The sequence below is a fragment of the Trypanosoma cruzi genome, genomic scaffold, assembly GCF_000209065.1.
Source record: "Trypanosoma cruzi strain CL Brener 1047053517009 genomic scaffold, whole genome shotgun sequence".
NCBI classification, from domain to species: Eukaryota; Euglenozoa; class Kinetoplastea; order Trypanosomatida; family Trypanosomatidae; genus Trypanosoma; species Trypanosoma cruzi.
This window is the reverse complement of record NW_001849417.1, coordinates 43227-62771: the sequence shown is the minus strand read 5'-3', so window position 1 is coordinate 62771 and position 19545 is coordinate 43227. Positions and strand designations below refer to the sequence as shown.

At 50.1% G+C, this 19545-nt stretch overlaps 7 protein-coding genes across 7 annotated transcripts, besides 41 other annotated features; all 7 read left to right on the top strand.

Moving 5' to 3' along the window:
* Positions 1 to 266, top strand: Tc00.1047053510989.69 (hypothetical protein, conserved; the record flags this gene model as incomplete). Its single annotated transcript, XM_804557.1, has 1 exon — positions 1 to 266. A coding segment is annotated over one exon (266 nt), but the record flags the coding sequence as incomplete, so codon positions are not given.
* Positions 1 to 11730: a sequence feature (heterozygous, Esmeraldo-like haplotype).
* Positions 495 to 533: a microsatellite.
* Positions 760 to 789: a microsatellite.
* Positions 1457 to 1487: a microsatellite.
* Positions 1835 to 1855: a microsatellite.
* Positions 2148 to 4010, top strand: Tc00.1047053510989.60 (hypothetical protein, conserved; the record flags this gene model as incomplete). The annotated part of the gene is made up of 1 exon (XM_804556.1): positions 2148 to 4010. One exon carries the CDS (start codon positions 2148 to 2150, stop codon positions 4008 to 4010), a length of 1863 nt encoding a protein of 620 aa, XP_809649.1.
* Positions 4050 to 4158: a microsatellite.
* Positions 4663 to 4714: a sequence feature (A-rich).
* On the top strand, positions 4812 to 9743 carry Tc00.1047053510989.50 (hypothetical protein, conserved; the record flags this gene model as incomplete). The annotated part of the gene is made up of 1 exon (XM_804555.1): positions 4812 to 9743. The coding sequence occupies one exon, from the start codon at positions 4812 to 4814 to the stop codon at positions 9741 to 9743; it is 4932 nt and encodes a 1643-aa protein (XP_809648.1).
* Positions 9776 to 9800: a sequence feature (AT_rich).
* Tc00.1047053510989.40 (hypothetical protein, conserved) lies at positions 10027 to 10575 on the top strand (the record flags this gene model as incomplete). The annotated part of the gene is made up of 1 exon (XM_804554.1): positions 10027 to 10575. The coding sequence occupies one exon, from the start codon at positions 10027 to 10029 to the stop codon at positions 10573 to 10575; it is 549 nt and encodes a 182-aa protein (XP_809647.1).
* Positions 10843 to 10862: a microsatellite.
* Positions 10890 to 11891, top strand: Tc00.1047053510989.30 (guanin nucleotide-binding protein, putative; the record flags this gene model as incomplete). The annotated part of the gene is made up of 1 exon (XM_804553.1): positions 10890 to 11891. The coding sequence occupies one exon, from the start codon at positions 10890 to 10892 to the stop codon at positions 11889 to 11891; it is 1002 nt and encodes a 333-aa protein (XP_809646.1).
* Positions 11731 to 12283: a sequence feature (haploid, Esmeraldo-like haplotype).
* Positions 11925 to 11951: a microsatellite.
* Positions 12030 to 12054: a microsatellite.
* Positions 12090 to 12114: a microsatellite.
* Positions 12284 to 12910: a sequence feature (heterozygous, non-Esmeraldo-like haplotype).
* Positions 12321 to 12341: a sequence feature (AT_rich).
* On the top strand, positions 12380 to 16180 carry Tc00.1047053510989.20 (hypothetical protein, conserved; the record flags this gene model as incomplete). The annotated part of the gene is made up of 1 exon (XM_804552.1): positions 12380 to 16180. The coding sequence occupies one exon, from the start codon at positions 12380 to 12382 to the stop codon at positions 16178 to 16180; it is 3801 nt and encodes a 1266-aa protein (XP_809645.1).
* Positions 12911 to 13287: a sequence feature (areas merged during assembly that could not be assigned to a particular haplotype. This can correspond to areas where the two haplotypes were merged or to regions with more than two copies in the genome that were merged during assembly.).
* Positions 13288 to 14069: a sequence feature (heterozygous, Esmeraldo-like haplotype).
* Positions 13623 to 13693: a microsatellite.
* Positions 14070 to 15080: a sequence feature (areas merged during assembly that could not be assigned to a particular haplotype. This can correspond to areas where the two haplotypes were merged or to regions with more than two copies in the genome that were merged during assembly.).
* Positions 15081 to 19545: a sequence feature (heterozygous, Esmeraldo-like haplotype).
* Positions 15108 to 15144: a microsatellite.
* Positions 16037 to 16082: a sequence feature (GA-rich).
* Positions 16145 to 16171: a microsatellite.
* Positions 16566 to 16590: a microsatellite.
* Positions 16666 to 16701: a sequence feature (AT_rich).
* Positions 16763 to 16795: a microsatellite.
* Positions 16796 to 16817: a microsatellite.
* Positions 16818 to 16856: a microsatellite.
* Positions 17178 to 17198: a microsatellite.
* Positions 17316 to 17342: a microsatellite.
* Positions 17450 to 17477: a sequence feature (AT_rich).
* Positions 17478 to 17533: a sequence feature (T-rich).
* Tc00.1047053510989.10 (fatty acid elongase, putative) lies at positions 17535 to 18398 on the top strand (the record flags this gene model as incomplete). Its single annotated transcript, XM_804551.1, has 1 exon — positions 17535 to 18398. One exon carries the CDS (start codon positions 17535 to 17537, stop codon positions 18396 to 18398), a length of 864 nt encoding a protein of 287 aa, XP_809644.1.
* Positions 18668 to 18707: a microsatellite.
* Positions 18838 to 18896: a sequence feature (A-rich).
* Positions 18922 to 18950: a sequence feature (AT_rich).
* Positions 18964 to 18996: a sequence feature (A-rich).
* Positions 19255 to 19275: a microsatellite.
* Positions 19275 to 19300: a microsatellite.
* Positions 19347 to 19368: a sequence feature (AT_rich).
* Positions 19413 to 19456: a microsatellite.
* Positions 19511 to 19538: a sequence feature (GC_rich).

Sequence of the window (19545 nt, the reverse complement as noted above, 5' to 3'; positions counted from 1 at the left end):
AGATTGCCGGGGGCCAAATGCGTCTTGTGCACCAGCAAATACGTGCGTTGGCCAGAGCCACACAACCTACACGAAGGTGGTGCAAGCGGACGGGGCATCAAATGAGAACTCCCTCAAAATCCCACGCAAAGAGTTCACCAGGAACAGATGAAAGTGTAACTTTATTTACGGATACTGAAGGGAATTTTGAAGTAGAGACCCAGAAAAATGTCTCACCTGTTGTTGGGGGAAGCAAAGCGCTTCTGAATATGAAGCGAAAGAAATGATTCATCGTCACTGGATGATGTGCATGTATTTTAAGTACCCATGGCACGATGCTGTTGTAGAAAATAGTGTTGATGTGTTGGTGGGCTCTCGCAATGCGATGTACAGGGGTGTTAGAACCCAAAAGAACACACAGAAAGAGGGAAATGATTCAAGAACTATATAAGTACACAATACATACATATACAGATAAGGGTACCAATGAAGAGCTTCTCCTGAAATCCTCTTCCGTTGTTGTTGTTATTGTTATTGTTGTTGTTGTTGTTGTTTTTATATTACGAGTTGAGAGGAAAGGCTGGTACAATATGTGTGCATGTGTGTATTTATCGCTGCTTTTTGCCGTGAGTGCAGTTTGGCTTGTGTTTCTTGTTTTCGGGACTTGCTTGCTGGTTTCTCTGGGAGGTGACTGGGCGTGTGGGTGTCTGAGTGTGTGGGTATGCCAAATGTGATTTCTGTATTTTACCGTTTGTCTCTCCCTCTCACTGTTTCTCACTCTGTGTGTGTGTGTGTGTGTGTGTGTTTGTGGAGGATGGAAGGAATCATTCCTCCCATTGTTGTCCATTAAAATGGCAGTGGCACTTGAAAATGAAATGAGGAACGAGACCAAAGTACGGTGGGATGACTCGTACCCACAAAATCAAATGTTGTGGCCTCACATCCTCCGCCGCCCCCTGCCTCCTTTTGGATTGTTTGTGGATATTTTTTCCTGCTTTCCCATTTCCTTCATACTGCAGTAATATATACATATACATATGTTACTGAACTTGTAGTCTGGGGAAAGAAAAAGGGAAGAAACACGCACTTGGGAAAACTGAAAAGAAGAGTTTTGTTTCTTTCCACTATTCAGTCTAAATAGAATGCCAAAATGTTCAGGCATCGTTGTCGTTAAGTCGCAGCAGCCCAACAAGATGACTCCTATGGAAGATGATGGCAGCGTAATGGCTGTTCTTATGGGGATTCTTATTCTAATCGCCGTTGCCACCATTTGCGGTAGTGGTGGCCTCTGTTTAAGCTGCAGTGATGGGTCGCACACGTTCCCTGGCAGAGAGAGCCAAGACGGTGTGTCCCACGCGGCCTGCATTTGATACCGCGTTTGTAGGGCAGGCATGGATGGCAAAATACACCAATTGATACCAGTTTCTATGAAAAAATTTGCGGAGGGAATTTGCTTCTGGATGAGGCGCCGTCAACCAGAGAGAGAGAGAGAGAACAGAGAGGGAGAGCAGCCTGTTTACATGAGTTGGCTTTGTTACTTCTGAATTTGATGTGTGTGTGTTGTTGTTGTTTTTTCAATCGTGCGTGCCGAAAGGCAGCGAGGGTTGTTTATTGTTTTTGTTGTTTTTCTTCCTCGTCTCAGCCTGCCCGTCCCAATCTTCCCTGCAGTTCTCCAAGTTGAGGTGGTCGGCTGCGTCAGGGGAATTCGTCATTTCATGATTAGCCCGGTTATCATAAAATGCCTTTTGAGTTCGTTTGGTTGCTTTTTACCGGTGTTCGGGTGTTGGTCGAATATCCGCTGAATTGTGGGGAATTTTCGGGTACAGTGAGCCAAACTGTGACCTTCCGACGGTCACTCCTCCTCCTCCTCCTCCTCTTTCCCTCTGGGAAAAGGGGAGAATAATTTGGTTAGGCGCATGTTTTTTCTTTGTCTGTTTGCTGTTTTAGCTGCGCACACTCTTTCTAAGGAGTGATGGGTGGCATGTATGTATTTATTTGTGTGTTTATGTGTGTGTGTGACGAGGGGGGTATGAGAATATCTGTGCGTCCCTGCTTTCCGCTAGGGAGATGTGCATGTGAAATACAACACAATATCTTCCAACTGTATGCATGCGCAATGAAGTGAGTAAAGGGTAAAAAAAAAAAGAGAAACGAAACGAAGGGAAGGGATGGATCTAGATGCATTCCTGAATAAAAAGAGCAAGAAGCTCGCGGGGGGAAAAAAGAAGGCCAAGACGGGCGAGCTTTCGGAGAAGGAGCGGGCGGAGCTAGGATTAGACGTCTTTGGCGGACTGGATAGCGCCCCATCCATCACGCCGGAGGTGACGAGAGCGGGAAGCGGCCACGTCCCGAGCAATGAGGGGACCGTCGCGTCCCCCATCGACAATCGCGTTTCGGGAGTCGTCACTTTATCAAGCAGCGCCCCCGTGGAGGCAGTCGCCACTGATGCCCTCGAGGAGGACGATGGGGATCACACGGAAGTAGTTATGCAGGTGGTCAAGACATCCGAAAAGAAGGTGAAGGGGTGGGATGACGTGAAGCCGGCGTCTGCCTCCGTGGGGGACTTGCTGGCAAAGGCAGCCGAAAAATCCGGACCGCGAAGATTTGTGGCTCGTGGGAAGGACGAGTCAACGGGACCGCTGGGGCGCGGTGCAAACCTCAGCTCTGCCGACTTGCCAACACTGGAAGAAGTTGTGAGTGGGAATGCCAAAAAGACGGAGTCTTCCCCGGCGTCTCCGTTGGAAACGGCTGGCGCCAAAACAGCTGTTTCTAGTGGCGTCTACCAGCCACCCACGGAAAAGCCGTCTATGAATGCAGACGTGCCATCAACTAACAAAACTGAGGGAACACCGATTTCGCCCACGGAAAAGTCTTCGGCTGGAGCATACAAGCCACCCACAGACAGGCCATCGGCCGGTGCGTACAAGCCACCCACAGACAGGAAATCGGCCGGTGCGTACAAGCCACCCACAGACAGGCCATCGGCTGGTGCGTACAAGCCACCCACGGAAAAGCCGTCTATGAATGCAGAGGTGCCATCAACTAACAAAACTGAGGGAACACCGATTTCGCCCACGGACAAGTCTTCGGCTGAAGCATACAAGCCACCCACAGACAGGCCATCGGCCGGTGCGTACAAGCCACCCACAGACAGGCCATCGGCTGGAGCATACAAGCCACCCACGGACAGGCCATCGGCTGGTGCGTACAAGCCACCCACGGATAGGCCATCGGCTGGTGCGTACAAGCCACCCACGGAAAAGCCGTCTATGAATGCAGAGGTGCCATCAACTAACAAAACTGAGGGAACACCGATTTCGCCCACGGACAAGTCTTCGGCTGAAGCATACAAGCCACCCACAGACAGGCCATCGGCTGGAGCATACAAGCCACCCACGGACAGGCCATCGGCTGGTGCGTACAAGCCACCCACGGACAGGCCATCGGCCGGTGCGTACAAGCCACCCACAGACAGGCCATCGGCTGGTGCGTACAAGCCACCCACGGAAAAGCCGTCTATGAATGCAGAGGTGCCATCAACTAACAAAACTGAGGGAACACCGATTTCGCCCACGGACAAGTCTTCGGCTGAAGCATACAAGCCACCCACAGACAGGCCATCGGCTGGAGCATACAAGCCACCCACGGACAGGCCATCGGCTGGTGCGTACAAGCCACCCACAGACAGGCCATCGGCTGGAGCATACAAGCCACCCACAGACAGGACATCGGCCGGTGCGTACAAGCCACCCACAGACAGGACATCGGCTGGAGCATACAGGCCACCCACGGAAAAGCCGTCTATGAATGCAGAGGTGCCATCAACTAACAAAACTGAGGGAACACCGATTTCGCCCACGGACAAGTCTTCGGCTGAAGCATACAAGCCACCCACAGACAGGCCATCGGCCGGTGCGTACAAGCCACCCACAGACAGGCCATCGGCTGGAGCATACAAGCCACCCACGGACAGGCCGTTGGCTGGTGTATACAAGCCACCAAGCAAAAACAATGCCCTTCCAAGCAACTAAAATTATTTGAACTCAAGAAATTGTCCGGATTTCCGCTTCTATTATTATTATTATTATTATTATTATTATTATTATTATTATTATTATTATTATTATTATTATTATTATTATTATTATTATTATTATTATTATTATTATTATTATTGTTTGTTTAGACCCTGAGGGGAGGCCCTGGAACCCACTGTCAAAGAATTTGGGAGGGAATTGCCTTTTGGAGTGGTAGGTCTGTGGATCTAATATGAGGAGCGAGGGAGAAGATTATTTTTTTTATTCTACTCTTACCAACACGTATATCTACACTGTGTGTAGCGCTGTTAATCATCGACGGAATTAGGTAGCGGTTAAAAACCCCGCTTCTCCGGTAGCGTTGATAAGTGGCTCCATCTTTTGCCCTTCCGGCCCTTTTGCTTCCTCCCCAGCAGAGGGATTAATAGACCCTGGCAATATGTTGAGGTGGCCGGCTGTTACAGTATACGGGAGGAGAGTTGTATACTGTACCATCGTCTAGCGTCCCGGATGAAGGAGGCCGAATGTGAGAAAGCCCTTGTAATCTGATGCATTCTATTAATGTGTGTTTTGTAAAACGAGGGATAATCAGGAGCTGACCGATATTTTCCCTTTTAGTGAAGATTGGTGTCGTAATAGCCATAAATCTTTTTTCTCTTCTTTCATGTTTGTTTCTCTTCTTCTTTTTCTTTCTTCTCACAACACAACTGACGTCTTGAAATGTCATGCAAAGACGATCTATTAAACTAAAACCGCACATAGTACCCCGTGGGTTTTGTCGTATATACATATACGATGGCAGGGACGACCATTCCATTTTGTATTTTTAAAGATGGCGATCTTTGCGTGGAGTCCTCAGCGCACCCTGAACAAGGAGCCCCATCGCTTTTGATTTCTCTGGAACCACTTCTTTCTTCTGTGGTGCGTGCAAAAAGCTCTTTGTCGGCTAGGGCAAACGCCACGGAGAACGCTTTGGTGTGTCACCTGTCTGCATGGAACAAAAGGGAAAAATTGTCTCTTATAGCCTCCCTCCGTTCATGCATTGAGGATGCCTCACCTTCCAATATGAACGCCCCCAGTACATCTGATCTTCTTGGCGTTACTGAGGTTGGTGGTAGCTGTGAGGTTAAATGCGTTTCTCCCGGCCAGCAGACGAGAGAAGATTCCTTTTCTCTTAATAATGCCTTTGTGGAAACCGTTGTTCGTGGGTCCTTTTGGAGGACTTTTGGCCGTAGGGGAGGCAGGGACACCAACCAAAAGGGTGTTATGTCGGATGGGGAGATGCTAGATATGGAACGAGTTCACACCAGGGTACGCGAATTGCGTCGATTCTTGCAGCAGCGCCATGAGAGTGAATTCAGAACCAAAAAGCCTACCGCAAAATCAAGTGGATTGATAGATGTTCAGGGGCGAAGAAAGGAAACCGACGAGGAAGAAACAGTGGACATGAAGCGCTTGCTCACAATTATGACAGACTCAACAAGGGGACGTTCGACCCAGAGTGTGGCCTTTGGCGGCAATGAGCCATTCCTGGTAGGGCTTGTTTGCCGCGAACTGACTGCGGGGTCGACCCCCAGTGTTCTCTCCGTGCGTCCTCTTGTCACGGCGGGACTAACAACCACCTCCTGTGAGAGTGGCGAGGACTCGGTGAGAGGCAATTTGGGGAATGAAGAAAATGAGGACGAAAAAACCGAGCTGTCTTTGAGCGTGATGTTACTCGAACTGGGGATGGACAAGCTGAACTTTGAGAAGACTCAGATGTCCCCCATGTGGCAAACACTCGTGTCGGTAACTGATTTTGTTTACGCCGTGGGTTGCTCAACTACCATCAACCATGTCGCTTCTATGATAGATGACGTGTATCACGCAGTAATTACAGCCCCAGGGCCGAGGCACGTCAGAGTTGGATGTGGCGCTCGGCCAGCGGAATGTCCCTTTTTCTTTTATACTGTTTTGGGAGAAGCCCCATGCAGTATGAAGCAGTTCCCTGCAAGGTCGCATTGCGTTGGTGACCTTCAGGCAGTGTTCTCTCACTTGTTACGGATGAAAGAAATGCAGGAGTCAAAATGTTCTCGAAATCCGTTTCACTGGTCCATGCTTTTAGGGCACATGTGGTTTCTCACGAAGGGTGCGCATGGTAAGACTTTATCTTCTCCTATAGAGGGAAGGATGAACGACGCCATCGTTGCGGCAGTGGAGCTGTTTGTAGCCACTGCGGAAGGTGTCCTTCTAGCCATGTACGCCATGGAGCCACTACCACCCTTGTCAGTTCGGGGAGATGACATTGGCACAGTGACCGCTGTTCCGCGACACTTCACTCTAGAGGATGTGCTGCATGTCGCCAATCAGTTGTCGTTGTTGGCCTTTGACACGGATGTAGCTCCTTGCTTGTTTAGTGGCCAACTCACTCCGCGACATGACGTGCTTTTGGATGAGTACTGCGGTTGTCGCTATCACATTACTAAAGAAGAGTTGCAGCGGGCATGTCATTTGGCGTCAGAATCGCTCAAAGAACGCATTTCGACCTTCACAACTTATTCTGCCGTGCAATTGTTGAAACGGTCATCTCTTGGGATAACGTCCGTGTGGGGTCCAACTGGGGGCGAAAAAAGGCCGGAAAATGTCTCTCTCGCTTGTGTCATCGAAGACTGCACTCATTGGATAGAACGGTTTCTCACGATCCTGCTTCTGCCCCACTATGGGGTAGAGGAGGGAGCCGAGAACAATAACGCAAGCGGTCGTCGAAACGGTCCGCCTTATCGCATGATGGAGAGTCCCATTATTTCAACCTGGGTCCCCATGGCCAAAGCCGTTGTGTTTTCGGAGCACGTAAAGAATTTCCTTCTTCCCGCCTTGCAGGCGATTGCGCGAGAGCGGGAGTCGGTCTTTCGTGCGAAGGAAATTGGCGAGTCAGAGGCGCGAGAGGCACTGCGTCTCATGGAGGATAACTGCATCCAGCTTCAGCGGCGGTGTAAGCGGGCGGAAGCTCAACTGGCGCATCAACGGTGTGTGGCGCAAGAAGCCAAGCGGCGTAGCGATATCCTTCGTACACAACTCAATGAATCATGTAAGTGTTTGCAGACGCTGGTGAAGACATGTGTTGGGTATGAAGAGACACACAGAAGCTTCACACGTGAGTTAAGGTTCCGGCTAAAGCACGGATTTGCGACGGGTGAAATTACGCCTATGCCGGACTCACCACCGCAGTACCCGTGGAAACATGATCGCGAGATGGAAATGGATGCCCTTGTGACGACGCCATCGAAGAATGTTGTCTGTGAAAATTCTGCTGCAACCGAAAGGGAAATGACGGGGCCGTTGAGTGATGCTAAGAACGACGTTCCAGCAGAGGAAACACGGGGCCCATCACCGTTGCCATGTGAGCAGGTAGCACTTTTAAAACGAATGCTTCGCGAAGCACACCAGCAGCTGGAGGTCAGTTACAATACGCTGCTCTGTCTCTACGAGGATGCCCACGGGGCTCTTCGTAACCTGAGCACTGCGAGTGCCGAGTGTAGCAGCGTTAGTCTCAACGATTCGCGTCAGTCGTTCCTTTCCGTTTCGCAGCAAGCCACGCGTACCATGACGCCTGTCCGACGTACTGGTCGGTCTCTAAATACGTCTGTGGGCGACGCAGCGAGTGGGGACATCTCTGCAGTGAGTTTGGAGTCTACTCCGAAGAAGTCTGCCGCAGGGCGTGAGATTTCGTGCCATGGCGTTTGTCGGAGTGATGAAAGCCAAACGCTTCTGATCAAAGATTTCTCGAAATCACCTTCGCGGGAGCTCACTCAAATTGCATGTGCATCGCAGTGCACCGATGCTGTGCCTTCCACGGACCACATGCAGTTGCATAAGCGACAGCAACATGGCGCTGAGGGAAAACGTCGGCAGCAACGAAGGCCCTTTTCCACATGGACGGCAGCAGTGCCGCTTCCCCCCGTGCCGGATCTCGGCGTTAACTCCGCCGTCGATGCCATCGCCGATCTTCAACGCCAACGGCAGGAGGCTGTGGAAGCCCTCACCCAACTGTCAGGGCGGTATGAGGCAGTGAAGAGAGAATTAGATGAGAGGAATGCCGCAATTGCCGATGCAAACTGCAAACAGGAGATGGAAAAGGAGCAGTGGTGTGCGGAACGAGAGGCACTCCTGCAGCGGCTCTGCGCAGCCACAAATGAGAAGCATCTAGCAGAGAATGAATACCGGAGATGTCAAAAGGAGGTGGAGCGTTGGGCGCAGTCGTGGTTGGAAATGATGGCCAACTCCGCGGAAGAAGCAGAGAATATTTTTACTGGTGACGAAGGTATATACACTTTCGCCGTGAATGGTGGCGAGAATGGTGGAAAAGAGGAGGACGAGAAGCGTGTGAATGGCAAACACGAGACGATATCCATCTGCTTGAAGACTCCAGAGGAAGCTCTTCGCTCTGGAAAAATGCGGCTCCGAAGCCTCATGATGCAGGTGCAAGTAGCTGCGCGCGAGCGTATGAAGAACGTGGCGGAACGACACATTGTGGCGTTGCAAAGGGAAATTGAAGATGCGAGAGAACAAGTTTACAAGGAGGAGCTGCAGAAACGGGCCGATGCCACCGCCACCCTTCTTAAATCGAAAGAACGGGCGCAGATGGTAGAGGAAGTGAATCGTCTGCAGGAAGCCCTTGCAGTCATGCTGGAAAGAGAAGGGGCCTTACGGCTCGATCGTAATGAGCTCGCATTGCAGAAAGAAGACCTGTGGTGTCGTCTTCATCGTATGGAGAGTGCATACATGGCATTATTTAATGTGTGGGAAGACACAATGCTGAAGCGATGCGCATTTATTCTGTGGCAGTGGAGTTCACTTGTCATGGGCCTCTGTGAAGAAAACGCTGTTCTGAGTGCAAGGCTAAAACAGTCGCAGGCGGAAGTGCGATACCTCGAGGAAACTCTCCAGGGGCAAGCAGATGTTACTCAACAGGCAGCAGAGGAGATAAAACAAACGGCAATGCAGATGGAGAGGAATCGTGTCGCCCAATCAACTGCGGAGAAACGCGTTTCAGAGCTCCTTCGACGCCTAGAGCAGCTGGTCACACTCTACGGGATATCACTTGACACATGGGAACAGGCCATGGCGCAACGGTGCGAGCTCATTGTTGAGCACTGGAACGATAAATCACCTCATCATCTTTATCGCCAGCCAAAAACGGAACGCGAGTTGACCTCACGTGAGGAGCGTTCGCCGCAGAGAATAGAGACGCATGAACCCCGTGGACTTCTTCATGAATTGCAACAAAAGAAGCGACGCATTGCGAAGCTGGAGGAGGCCTTGCGTCAAAATAAAGTCCGGTGTGCAACGCTGGAGGAGGCGGTGGCTCAACTAAACGCACTGCTAAAGGCCCAGCGAGAACTGGGGATGGCGCCCCCGCCATCACCACCACTCATTTCGCAAGAATTCGGGGTATTGAATACGTTGCCCGCACGAACCGCCAATGTGGCTTCTTCGGTGGTGAATTCCTTCTATGCCTCCCCCAATCGTGCGTGTGAAACCAGCATGCGGGAATACTCCCTGTTGGGAGGTGTCACTGCAGGTTCCTCGCCAAGTGCAGGAAGCAAGCGTCCTGCGGTGTTCAGTGAGGCTTATCATGAGGTGGGCTCGGCGAGGGGTTTGGATGGGGAAGAAGATGCCTTGGAGCCGCGATCACTGAGTTGGTACCTGCAGTCATTCTCTGCCATTGAAAGTACCTTGTCACACTGACAGGAGCGAGGAAGGCGGTGGGAGGGTCTTTGTTTATTTTATTATTATTATTATTTTGCAACCCATCTTTATTCTGTATCTTTTTTGTTGTGTGTTGCGTTTGACTGTTTGTTGGCTCTTCTTTCTTTCATTTTTAATGGGTTTTTGTTTTTCTTTTTGCTGTTGAAAGGAACGTGGAGGTGACGCATTTGGCCGTGTGTGTGTGTGTTTGTTTTGGACAGGCTGCGTTGGGCGCAGGAGGAGAAACGGAGGGGAGGGCGTGACAAAACAGCCCGTGCGAACGATGAGCCACGTTCAGTGCACTAACCAGGTGTTAGCAAAAACAATTGAGTCGCTTCTCAACGGCCCCAAGTTTGCCGTTGTGTACTGTGGCAACCTGCAGTACAAAGTGTCTGTGGGCGACGTTATCGCGGTGCAGCGGCTCCGTGCGGAGATTGGGAGTTGCATTGCGCTCAAGAAGGTGCTGATGGTCGGTGGCCCCCGCTTCACGGCGATTGGCCGTCCGCTACTGACAGGCGTGCGCGTGACGGCGGATGTGGAGGAGCAGAAGCGGATGCGCAACATTGTGTCGCTTTTTGCTACGCCTGGCCGTCGGCGTGTGCGGTGGGTGGATGCGCCACATGCCGCTACAATTCTTCGCATACGTGAAATTCAGTACGCACCGCAGGTGGCAGGGGAACTGGATAAATACAACGGCATGCTGTTGAATGACTTTGCGCCGGAGAAGCACACAAATCCTGTGTACACAGCAGATGATGGCTTTGACGTATTTAGAAAGCGGGATAAGGAAGCGGTGGAGAACGCCAGTGCCTTCCTGGACCTCATGCGGTAATTGCTGCAAAAGAATACATGCATACGTACATTCATATTCACCGTACTCGTTGGGGCGAAAAAAAGGAAGGGAATAAAGAAGAATACAGCAGTTGGTTTATTGGCAGAAAGTGATTTGTCACTTTTTACCAAATGCATTTCCGCCTTTGGTTTTTTTGTTTTTCACATGGATAGCATGCGTTATTTATAGATTGACCCCGCCCTACACCCCTCATGTGATCTCTTCTTCTTCTGTTGCCGCTGCTTTTTCATCTGTCATTGAAAACCCAAAAAAAAAAAAAAAAAAAAGGACGAAGAGACCGATTTCTGTTTTTTATGATAATATCGGAGGCACAAGACGGCGTTGATACGGTGAAGTGCGTAGTCGCCAACGACCGTAAGTGCGATAGTAATTCTGGCAATGGTACTAACAGTGGCGACGTCGCTGGGGGATTTAAACCTGCGTCCCCAGAGGCATCCAATGCACCTGTCACGTCGTCCCAGCATTGTGCTATTCCCAAGTACAAAGTCATCATTGTCGGTGACTCTGGGGTTGGGAAAAGCAGCTTACTCTCTCGTTTTGCCAACAGCAGTTTTAACCTTGAAAAAAAGGCCACCGTTTTCTTGGAGTTTACCTCGGTTGAGCTGGAGGTGCCGGCGGCGCGGGTGGGTGAGAAGGAGCGTGTCATTGCACAGCTGTGTGACACCGCCGGGCAGGAGCGGTGTGCTGCGATCAGGTCAACCTTCTTCCGAGGTGCGGTGGGGGCTCTGCTTGTCTACGACGTAACGCAGGAAGAGACACTCTTACGGCTCTCCATGTGGTATGCCCATGTGCGGCGGTACGCGTGTGAGGACTGCGTATGCATTGTGTTGGGTAACAAGACGGATCTCCACAGCTCGCAATTTGTGTCAAAAGGCGCCGCGAATGATATCGTTAACCGGCTGGGCATGCGCCACATCACTGCTTCGGCCCTGAAAGGCAGTGGTGTCAGAGAGGCCTTTATGCAGCTGGTGTCGTCGATAAACGCCGTGCAGCGGGCGAAGCGAATTGCCGCCCAGAAACAGGAAGAAAAGGCGACAACGGCTGCCGCGCCACACCGATCGCTCGCTGATCCAGCGGCGGCGTCACTTCCGTGTGGAGGCAACCAAAGCAGTACTTTATTTCTTACTTCCCTCTCATCCTCAGCAGTATTCTCCTCAGCTTCGGCTCCCATCTCGATGAGTGGTGAGGGGAGGGACCGGCGCGGGTTTGCTGCTGTTTCTTTTGCTGTTGTTGGGGGTAGTGGTGGTGGTGGTAACACCCAAAGTGAAGAAAAGGCCGTCTCCCCCAATAAATGATGCTGCATTTGGTGGTGATCATGCAGAAGTGTGAAAAAAAAAAAAAAAAGAAGAAAAAAATTTTATTTTCACGTATAAATGTGATTTATGCGTTTTTCCCCAAAACTTCCTGTTATTTTTTTGCCCTTTCAGTTCCTCTATTTATTTATTTATTTATTTGTTTTTACCTTCTCTCAGTTTGTGCATATATACATATAATTTTTTCTTTTTTTTTTTTTTTTTTGCTCTCACTCTGTTTATTTGCGTGTGTGTTTGTACCGCTGGGGTTGCTGATTGACTTCTCGCGGGTCCGCAATTGTGTGAATGAAAGGAGGTAAATAACTTCTGTTTACTTCAAGGCATATTTTTTTTTTTTTTCTTGCATGGACACCCACATGTTTCTACCGCCTCTCATTTTTTCCTTCTCTTATTTTGGTGTGTTTGTGTGTGTTTATTTTATTTTATTTTTTTGATTGAAGTGTTCCCTGCTAAACGGCGGGTTTGTGGAGATGGCGCTTCATCTCACGCCACTGAAGCGCAGTCAGTTACTGGATCTAGGGAAGCTGGTGGAGTCGGTGTTGCATTCATCGTGCTCCTCCTCGCTTGTCTCCTCAGGTGGGATGTTGAGTGGTGGCAACGGCGTTGTCCACCAGGTTGATGCTAGCGTAGCCGAACACCCTTTTGCTTGTGGGGCCTTTTGTGACGTCTTCGAGGATCCCTTGACGCGAAACGCATGGCGCCTCTACGACAAGATGCTCTACCTTGTGTGGTGGTCCCACCGTCCGCCATGCTGCACCGAGTGTGGCATGCAGGATGCCTGGGTGCCTTCTGCGGATAGTGAAATGAAGTGCTGGCAGTGTGGTACGGGGGCCGGCACCACGTTTGTGAAGGACATTGTAGAAGATCTCCCCGCCTTGGAGAACGAGGACGGTGAGGAAGATGGTGACAGTGATGGTGGTGATTTAGCCGGGGAGGGTGGTGGGGGTGCCCACACTGCAGGCGGCGGCGGCGGCGGTGGAGGTCCAGTTGCATCGTACACATTTTTCTACGAATGGCTTTCTCATGTGCAGCTGATGGAGCGCGGGAAGGATGTGGTGCTTCCGGCGGGAGAGAGTCTTGCCGCCGTGCTGCGTGCTGCGTATGACCTGGCGCTGTTGTTTGTCATGCCCGGGTTGCCGACGACGGCGGTTGCAGTGTTGCAGGGTGGTGCGTTGTACCTGAGTCTTGTGCTCCATCGTTTTCCTGCACCGTTCCCGTTGTTTCGTTTGGCAGGCCGTGTGGATGTGTCGCAACAACCACACAGTGCTCATGCCACCGCCGCCTCGAGCACACGGTTGGCGGTGGGCAGGGAGGAGCAGAGGGAAGAGTTGCAGTGGGTCGACGTGGAGCTTCTCGCGGCACTCATTGGAGTCTCATTATCCGACTTTTTTGAATCTTCACAGGTGGCGGTGCAGTACTTACAAAATGTCATGACTGTAGCGGCGACCTTTGCCGTGCCCAGTGTGCTGTGGCACCCACAGCGTGTAGAAGGACGTGCAGAGTACATGATGACGTTGCGGCAGAGACGGCGGTGTTCTTCTTCACTTTACTCCACGGCGGTGTCGAGTGGCCTTTCACCGGAGCACACGGCGATGATTGTGGCATTGGAGCTCGCACGTGCATTTGACTCTCATCCTTGTGATTCCGTGGAACACACCGAACGCATCGGTGCGTGGTTGGATCGTCATGGCCTATATCCACAGCGCCAAGTCTATCACAAAAGTAGCAATATCAAAAACAAAAACAATAATAATAATAATGGGAATGATGGTAATTATTATTATTTCCATCATTCTTGTCAGGGTGTTCAACAGTCGCTGGGAAATGGTCATGAATCCGATAATTTGGCGACAACGAGTTCACCGTTAGCTGCCATTGATGACACGGCATGGTGGACATCACCGATCACCACTGAAACATCCCCCTTTGCCGGAACGATGCAGGCTGTCTTGTTGTCGCCCTGTGCAAATGCTCTTCTGTATGTGTTTGCGAGTGCCTTCTCGATGCCAGCGCTGGAGTTAGCGGAAATGGCGGTGAGCAGTGGGCTTTACAGTGGCCCAACGCGCTTCTTTGACACGTTGCGGCAGGCGGCACAGTCAGGCAACTACACACTCATGCCGCTCTCTCGGCGACTCTCGCCCATCATGTCTGTCTGGACGAGCGCCTACTTTGCTCTGCATTCCGAGGACCGATTGCCTCTTTTGGCTGCCCTGCAGCACATGCGCGCTGCAAATACTCGTGAGAAGGAAATATCTGTGGCACGTGTGGTGCAGCGCATTCTACGCAAACATCATGCGTCACGTCAATATCAGTTTAACTACTCCATACGCGTTGCGGACGACTCCGAGAAACAGCAGTTCAAGGGGGTGTACTTTCTTAGTTTTGTGACGGAGCGCTTTGCCGTCTACACGGGTATCCGCTCGGCGAGAAAGACGGTGACCTTTGATGCCGAGACAGGAAAAATTGCGCTCTGCATTATTGGCGCGAAGGAGCAGCAGGTGGAGTCGCTTGACGTTCAGTTCAACGGCCCAATTGTAGCCCAGATTGAGACAGAGAGTGCGAAATGTGTCATTGACTGCGTGTGCCAGTCGTTGGGTGCGGAACTTTGGCAAGTGACGGTGCGTCATTTGGATCGATGCGGTCGAGTGCGACGGCGCATGCGTGTTCCGATGCTCGCGTCGCGTCTCGATGCGTTGGCCTCTGTGCGTGAGGCGACAGCGATGGCATCTCACCCGATTGCGGGCCACACCACATTGCTGGGATGGGGCGAGACAGAGGTCCTCTTCACGTCGTTACCGGACGCGCACGACGCCGCGTACGCCGTGAGACTACGGCGGGAATTGCAGCAGAATCTCTTCTCTTTACCAAAACCGTCGCTTGTCTTTGGGATTTCGGAGAATCGTATCATTGCAATGTATGCCTCGCTGGTGGCGCTGCTGGAGCGCATTGAGCAGCAGCTCTCACAGCCTTTATTCGGTGCCGTCTCGTCGTTTTTGGTCTCCGCACAAAGAAGTGGCGGGTCCGCTGCAACATGGGTGGATGTTTTGTTGGGCGAGGAGGATGGGGGGGAGTCGGATGCGGTGCATGCAGGCGGGACACGTCGGCTCAAGGACACACCGCTCTCGCAAATGAATGGTGGCAGTGGTCTTCCGGAGAGCCCCATGCTCCTCCCCGCCTCCACAGCTGCATTGAAACTGGAACAGCAGCAACAACAACAACAACAACAGCAGCAGCATGGAGCATCGCGGCAAACCCCGCTGCGCAGTCGAGAGGTGAGGTCCGTCCCGACGTATCAAGAAGTCATGTTGGGACTCGCCGGCCATCCAGGGGGTGGCAGAAGCCGTTTGGTCCCAGGCGTCCGTGTCCGCGCCGCGCCACATCGTGATCGGCAGCCACGCCGTGCAGCGCAGCAGCAGTCGCCCCGACGGCTTGGCGGAGATGCGGGAGACGGGGTAGGTCACGCCCCATCAGCGGCGCCAGCGGGCCTGGATTGTGTCTCCTTTAACCTTTTTTGCGCCGAGGAATGTCGAAAGCGACTGTACCGCCTCCTGGAGTTTGTTGCAGTGTACACAGCGCGGCGGCGGAAGCGTGACAGGTCCTCCACCGCCGGTCACACGGAAGCAACGGTGGTTGCGGGTAATGGAGAGGCGGGTGCGGCAGTTCACGCGGCGGAGGCATTGATGACAGGCGTGAGGAAGGAGCTTCCCTCGCCGCGGCTGAATCACAACCCGCAGCAGCAGCCGTCAACACGTGAAAAGCCAACGCTGAGACACAATACACCGCCCACTCGGCACGGTGCAAACCCTTTGTTGATGCCGCAATCATCGCCCCGCCACGGCCCGTCGTCTGCCACGAAGCCGACTTCGCCCCCCTCGATTGCCCCTATACATAAGCCACATCACCACTGCCATTCGCGTCGTCAGCGTCGCTCGCGCCCTGCCCCTGGGGAAAGCAGCGATGACGGCGATCAGGACGGGCAAAGCCCCATCAGCTCCGTCGTGCTTCACGGCAGCAGCAGTGGTGGTGTGGAGGGATCGCCGTACTTGCGCAAGCGCAGTCGCGTGCAACATGATGAGGGGCGTCACGGTGGCGTCCACGAGGAGCAGACGCGAACGGTATCACCGCGATCTCCCTCTTCCTCCTCCTCCCTCTCTTCTTCGTCGTCTCTTTCCCGGTCATCGAGTGTTGGAAGTTCCTCCCTGGACACGGAGAGCAGCGCAAACCGACGGTCACACCGGCGAGGACGACGACGACGACGACGAAACGCGTAGGGCGTGTCTCCCTTGCATGAGTCTTTTGTTGGCGCTGCCACGCATGCGTGACTGAGCCTGGGCGACGGTACCAACTGAGGCCGATGATGATGGACGACGCAGTGGAGGGAATATTTTTTTCTAATGGAAAAAAAAAAAAAAAAGGGAAACAAGAAAGAAGATCAAGTGAACCAAACAAAGCCTAAGAAAAAATACATATATATTACACTTCTGCTAATGTTAAAGCCTTGTAACACAGAAGAAAAAAAAAGGGACGACGACCCTCTTGTAGAGTGTTTTGTTGCCACGAAGAAGGGGTGAGGTTGAGGAGAGGGAAAAAGGGGGACGGAGAAGAAACCGTGACGCGGCGGCAGCAAAATAAAAACAAAAATAAAAAATGTGAAATGCGGGGGCGGGGGCGGGGGCGGGGGGAAAAGCGGCGAGGGATGTGGAGAGCTCCACCATTCATGCATACATGACATCTATTTTTAAAACCACGTATTAAGTTAATTTTTATTTTATTTTATTATATATATATATATGTGTGTGTACATACATTTTCTCTTTTTGTTTGTGGTTGATCCACTGCTGGTGTTGTTGACTTCCCTCGTTCTTCCCTCCACTCCCTCTGTCTCTCTGCCTGCCTGCCTGCCTGCCTCTCTCTCTCTTTCTGTCTGTCTGTCTGTGTGTGTGTGTGCATGCATGCATTGCTGTGCAGCCACACTTCTTCCTATTTACTCATTACCAACAATTTTCCTTTTTTTTCTCTCTCTCTCATTCCTACTTGTCTAATTACTTACCCACGTGCTTACTTACCGAACCACTACTACTACTACATTAATACATAATAATACCCCCGTTTTGCCAGCATCTCCAGCAACCTCGCCCACCAACAAGCAGCGACACCTTAGACACCCGCACACGGCATTCAGAAGACGAAAGAAGAAAAAAAAGGGAAAAAAGAAAGTAGAACATTATATTGCAAATAAACAACAACTGAAGGGAAATTTGAAAAAAAAATAATAATAATAATAATAATTTATTTATTATTTCTTATTTATTGTGTGTGTTTTTGCTTGGATATCCAAGGAGGCAAAAGGAAAAAAAAAAAAAAAGGAGGTAAACACATTGACACTGAGATTAATAAGACATCTTCACAACAACAACAACAACAGCAGCAGCAGGAGGAGGAGGAATAGAGGGAGAGGGAGAGAAGTGTGTGTGGGTGACAGGGGGTAATAAAAGGGAAGAGAGAATTAAGGAATCAAAGGAAACATTCACAAATAAACCAAATATTTTTGTTATTTTTATTTTTATTAGAAAAGAACAAAACAACAATAATAATAATAAGAAGAAGAAGAAAAAAAAAAAAAACATGGACTTCGTTCTAAATACAATCCAGTGGCTTCGTGAAGTGCCTCGTAACTTTAAAGGAGAAGTCGCAACGGTGGTGTTTGATGATTCGGCTGACATCCTTGTCTACTGCTGTGTTTTATACATTCTTCTTGTATTTATGGTCCCTGAGCATATTATGAAGAACCGCGAGCCCTTTAATTTACGCCTGCCTTTTGTCGTTTGGAATATTGGCCTTTGTCTCTTTTCCATCTGCGGGGCGTACAGCTGTGTCAAAAACATGACCGCTCTTTATTGGGAACGCGGGTTCTACCGGACAACGTGTTTTTTTGATTCAAGCGTTGCCTACGATGGGGAGTTTGCATTTTGGGTCTTTTATTTTATTCTTTCTAAGATTCCAGAGATGATCGACACGGTCTTTCTTGTCTTTCAGAAAAAACCAGTGATCTTTTTACATTGGTATCATCACTTGACTGTTGCCATCTTTTGTTGGCATGCCGGACACGCGCTTATTCCTAGTGGACTGTGGTTTGCGACTATGAATTACTGCGTACATTCCATCATGTACTTTTATTACTTTATGTGTGCCTGTGGGATGCGCAAAGTTATTCGCCCTATTGCCCCTTTTATTACAATGATGCAACTTCTTCAAATGGTGGCAGGGACTCTTATCGTTTTGTACACAGCCTACCACTCGTACCTGAGTGAGAGTGGTTGCGAGGTGGATCGCACAAGCATTCGTCTGGGCCTTGTGATGTATGGCAGCTATTTTTTTCTCTTTGCCGTGCTCTTCGGTAAGCTGTACCTGAAAAAACAGGTGAAGCCGTCTGGTACCGCCAGTGCTTACGCAATGTCGAAGAAGCGGAATGGCGAGAAGATGGCGTAGTGGCAACTCAAGTGTTTTGGATGCCGATTGGTGTGGTTGGGGGATGGGTCTGGAGGTAAGCGAAGGGTTGTGTGTTATTTGTGGTTTCCTTCTTTACTTGTGTGTGTGTGTTTTCCCGTAGTTTTTCTCTTTTTTTTCTTCCCGACAGTTTTTTTTTCTTTTCTGTCTGTTTGTCGTATCACGTGGACAAGAGACATGCACACACACATATATATATATATATGCGTATGTGTGTATGTGTTGCTGGCTGGGCTGTGAGGTGGGGGCGGTTTTTTTTTTTTTTTTTTTTTTTTTTCTCCTTCTTCTTTTCAATTCTGTCAAGCGGTGTTGTGCGTGAGCAAACACACAAAAGGGTAAAAATGAAAACACACAGCCACACGTACTTACAGCCATTCAAAAACAACAAAATAAAATAAAAAACGGAAACGAGTTGCATGCATTTATTTTGTTTTTGTTTTATTATTATTATTATTTCTCTCTCTTTTTTTTTTTTTTTTTGGTTGTTTTTCTCAGTGCGAGCGGGTAAAAATAAAATACATTTTTTTTTTAAATGAACTTCCGCCCCTCCTTTTCTCTTTTCTCTTTTTTTTTCTTTTCTCCCAGTCTTTACGTCCGTGGTGCAGTTGCAGTCAAAAAAAGGGAAGTGAAAGGAGGGGATGGTTGGGCGGGTTAGGGTTAAAAAGTGCATGTGTGAGGAGCAGAGAGAGAGAGAGAGAGGAGGAAAGGAGGAAAGGAGGAGCCGCTTCTTTTTTTTTTTTTTTTATGTGGAGGTGTTGATTCCCACACATCTGGGCATTTGTGTGCATTGTGTATGTACGTGTATGCCTGGTCCTTATGCGTGTTGTTTATTTCGTTTTCTCTCTCTCTCTCTCTCTCTGTGTGTGTGTGTGTGTGTGCATGTGAATGAATATGCGAACGACAAGACAAACAAAAAAAAAAAACCTGAAGTAATAAAAATAAAATAAAAAATGGCTTCAGGTATTGAAATGCATTTATTTTTATTTTATATGCCTGTTTCCTTTTTTTTTTTCCTTTTTTTTTTTTTTTTTTTTTTTTTTGGATAGGGGGGGCAATCGGTTGTAATGCATGTATGCATGTCTGTGCTTATTCTTCCCCCCCCCCCCCCCCCTGGGGGGGGGGAAAGAGA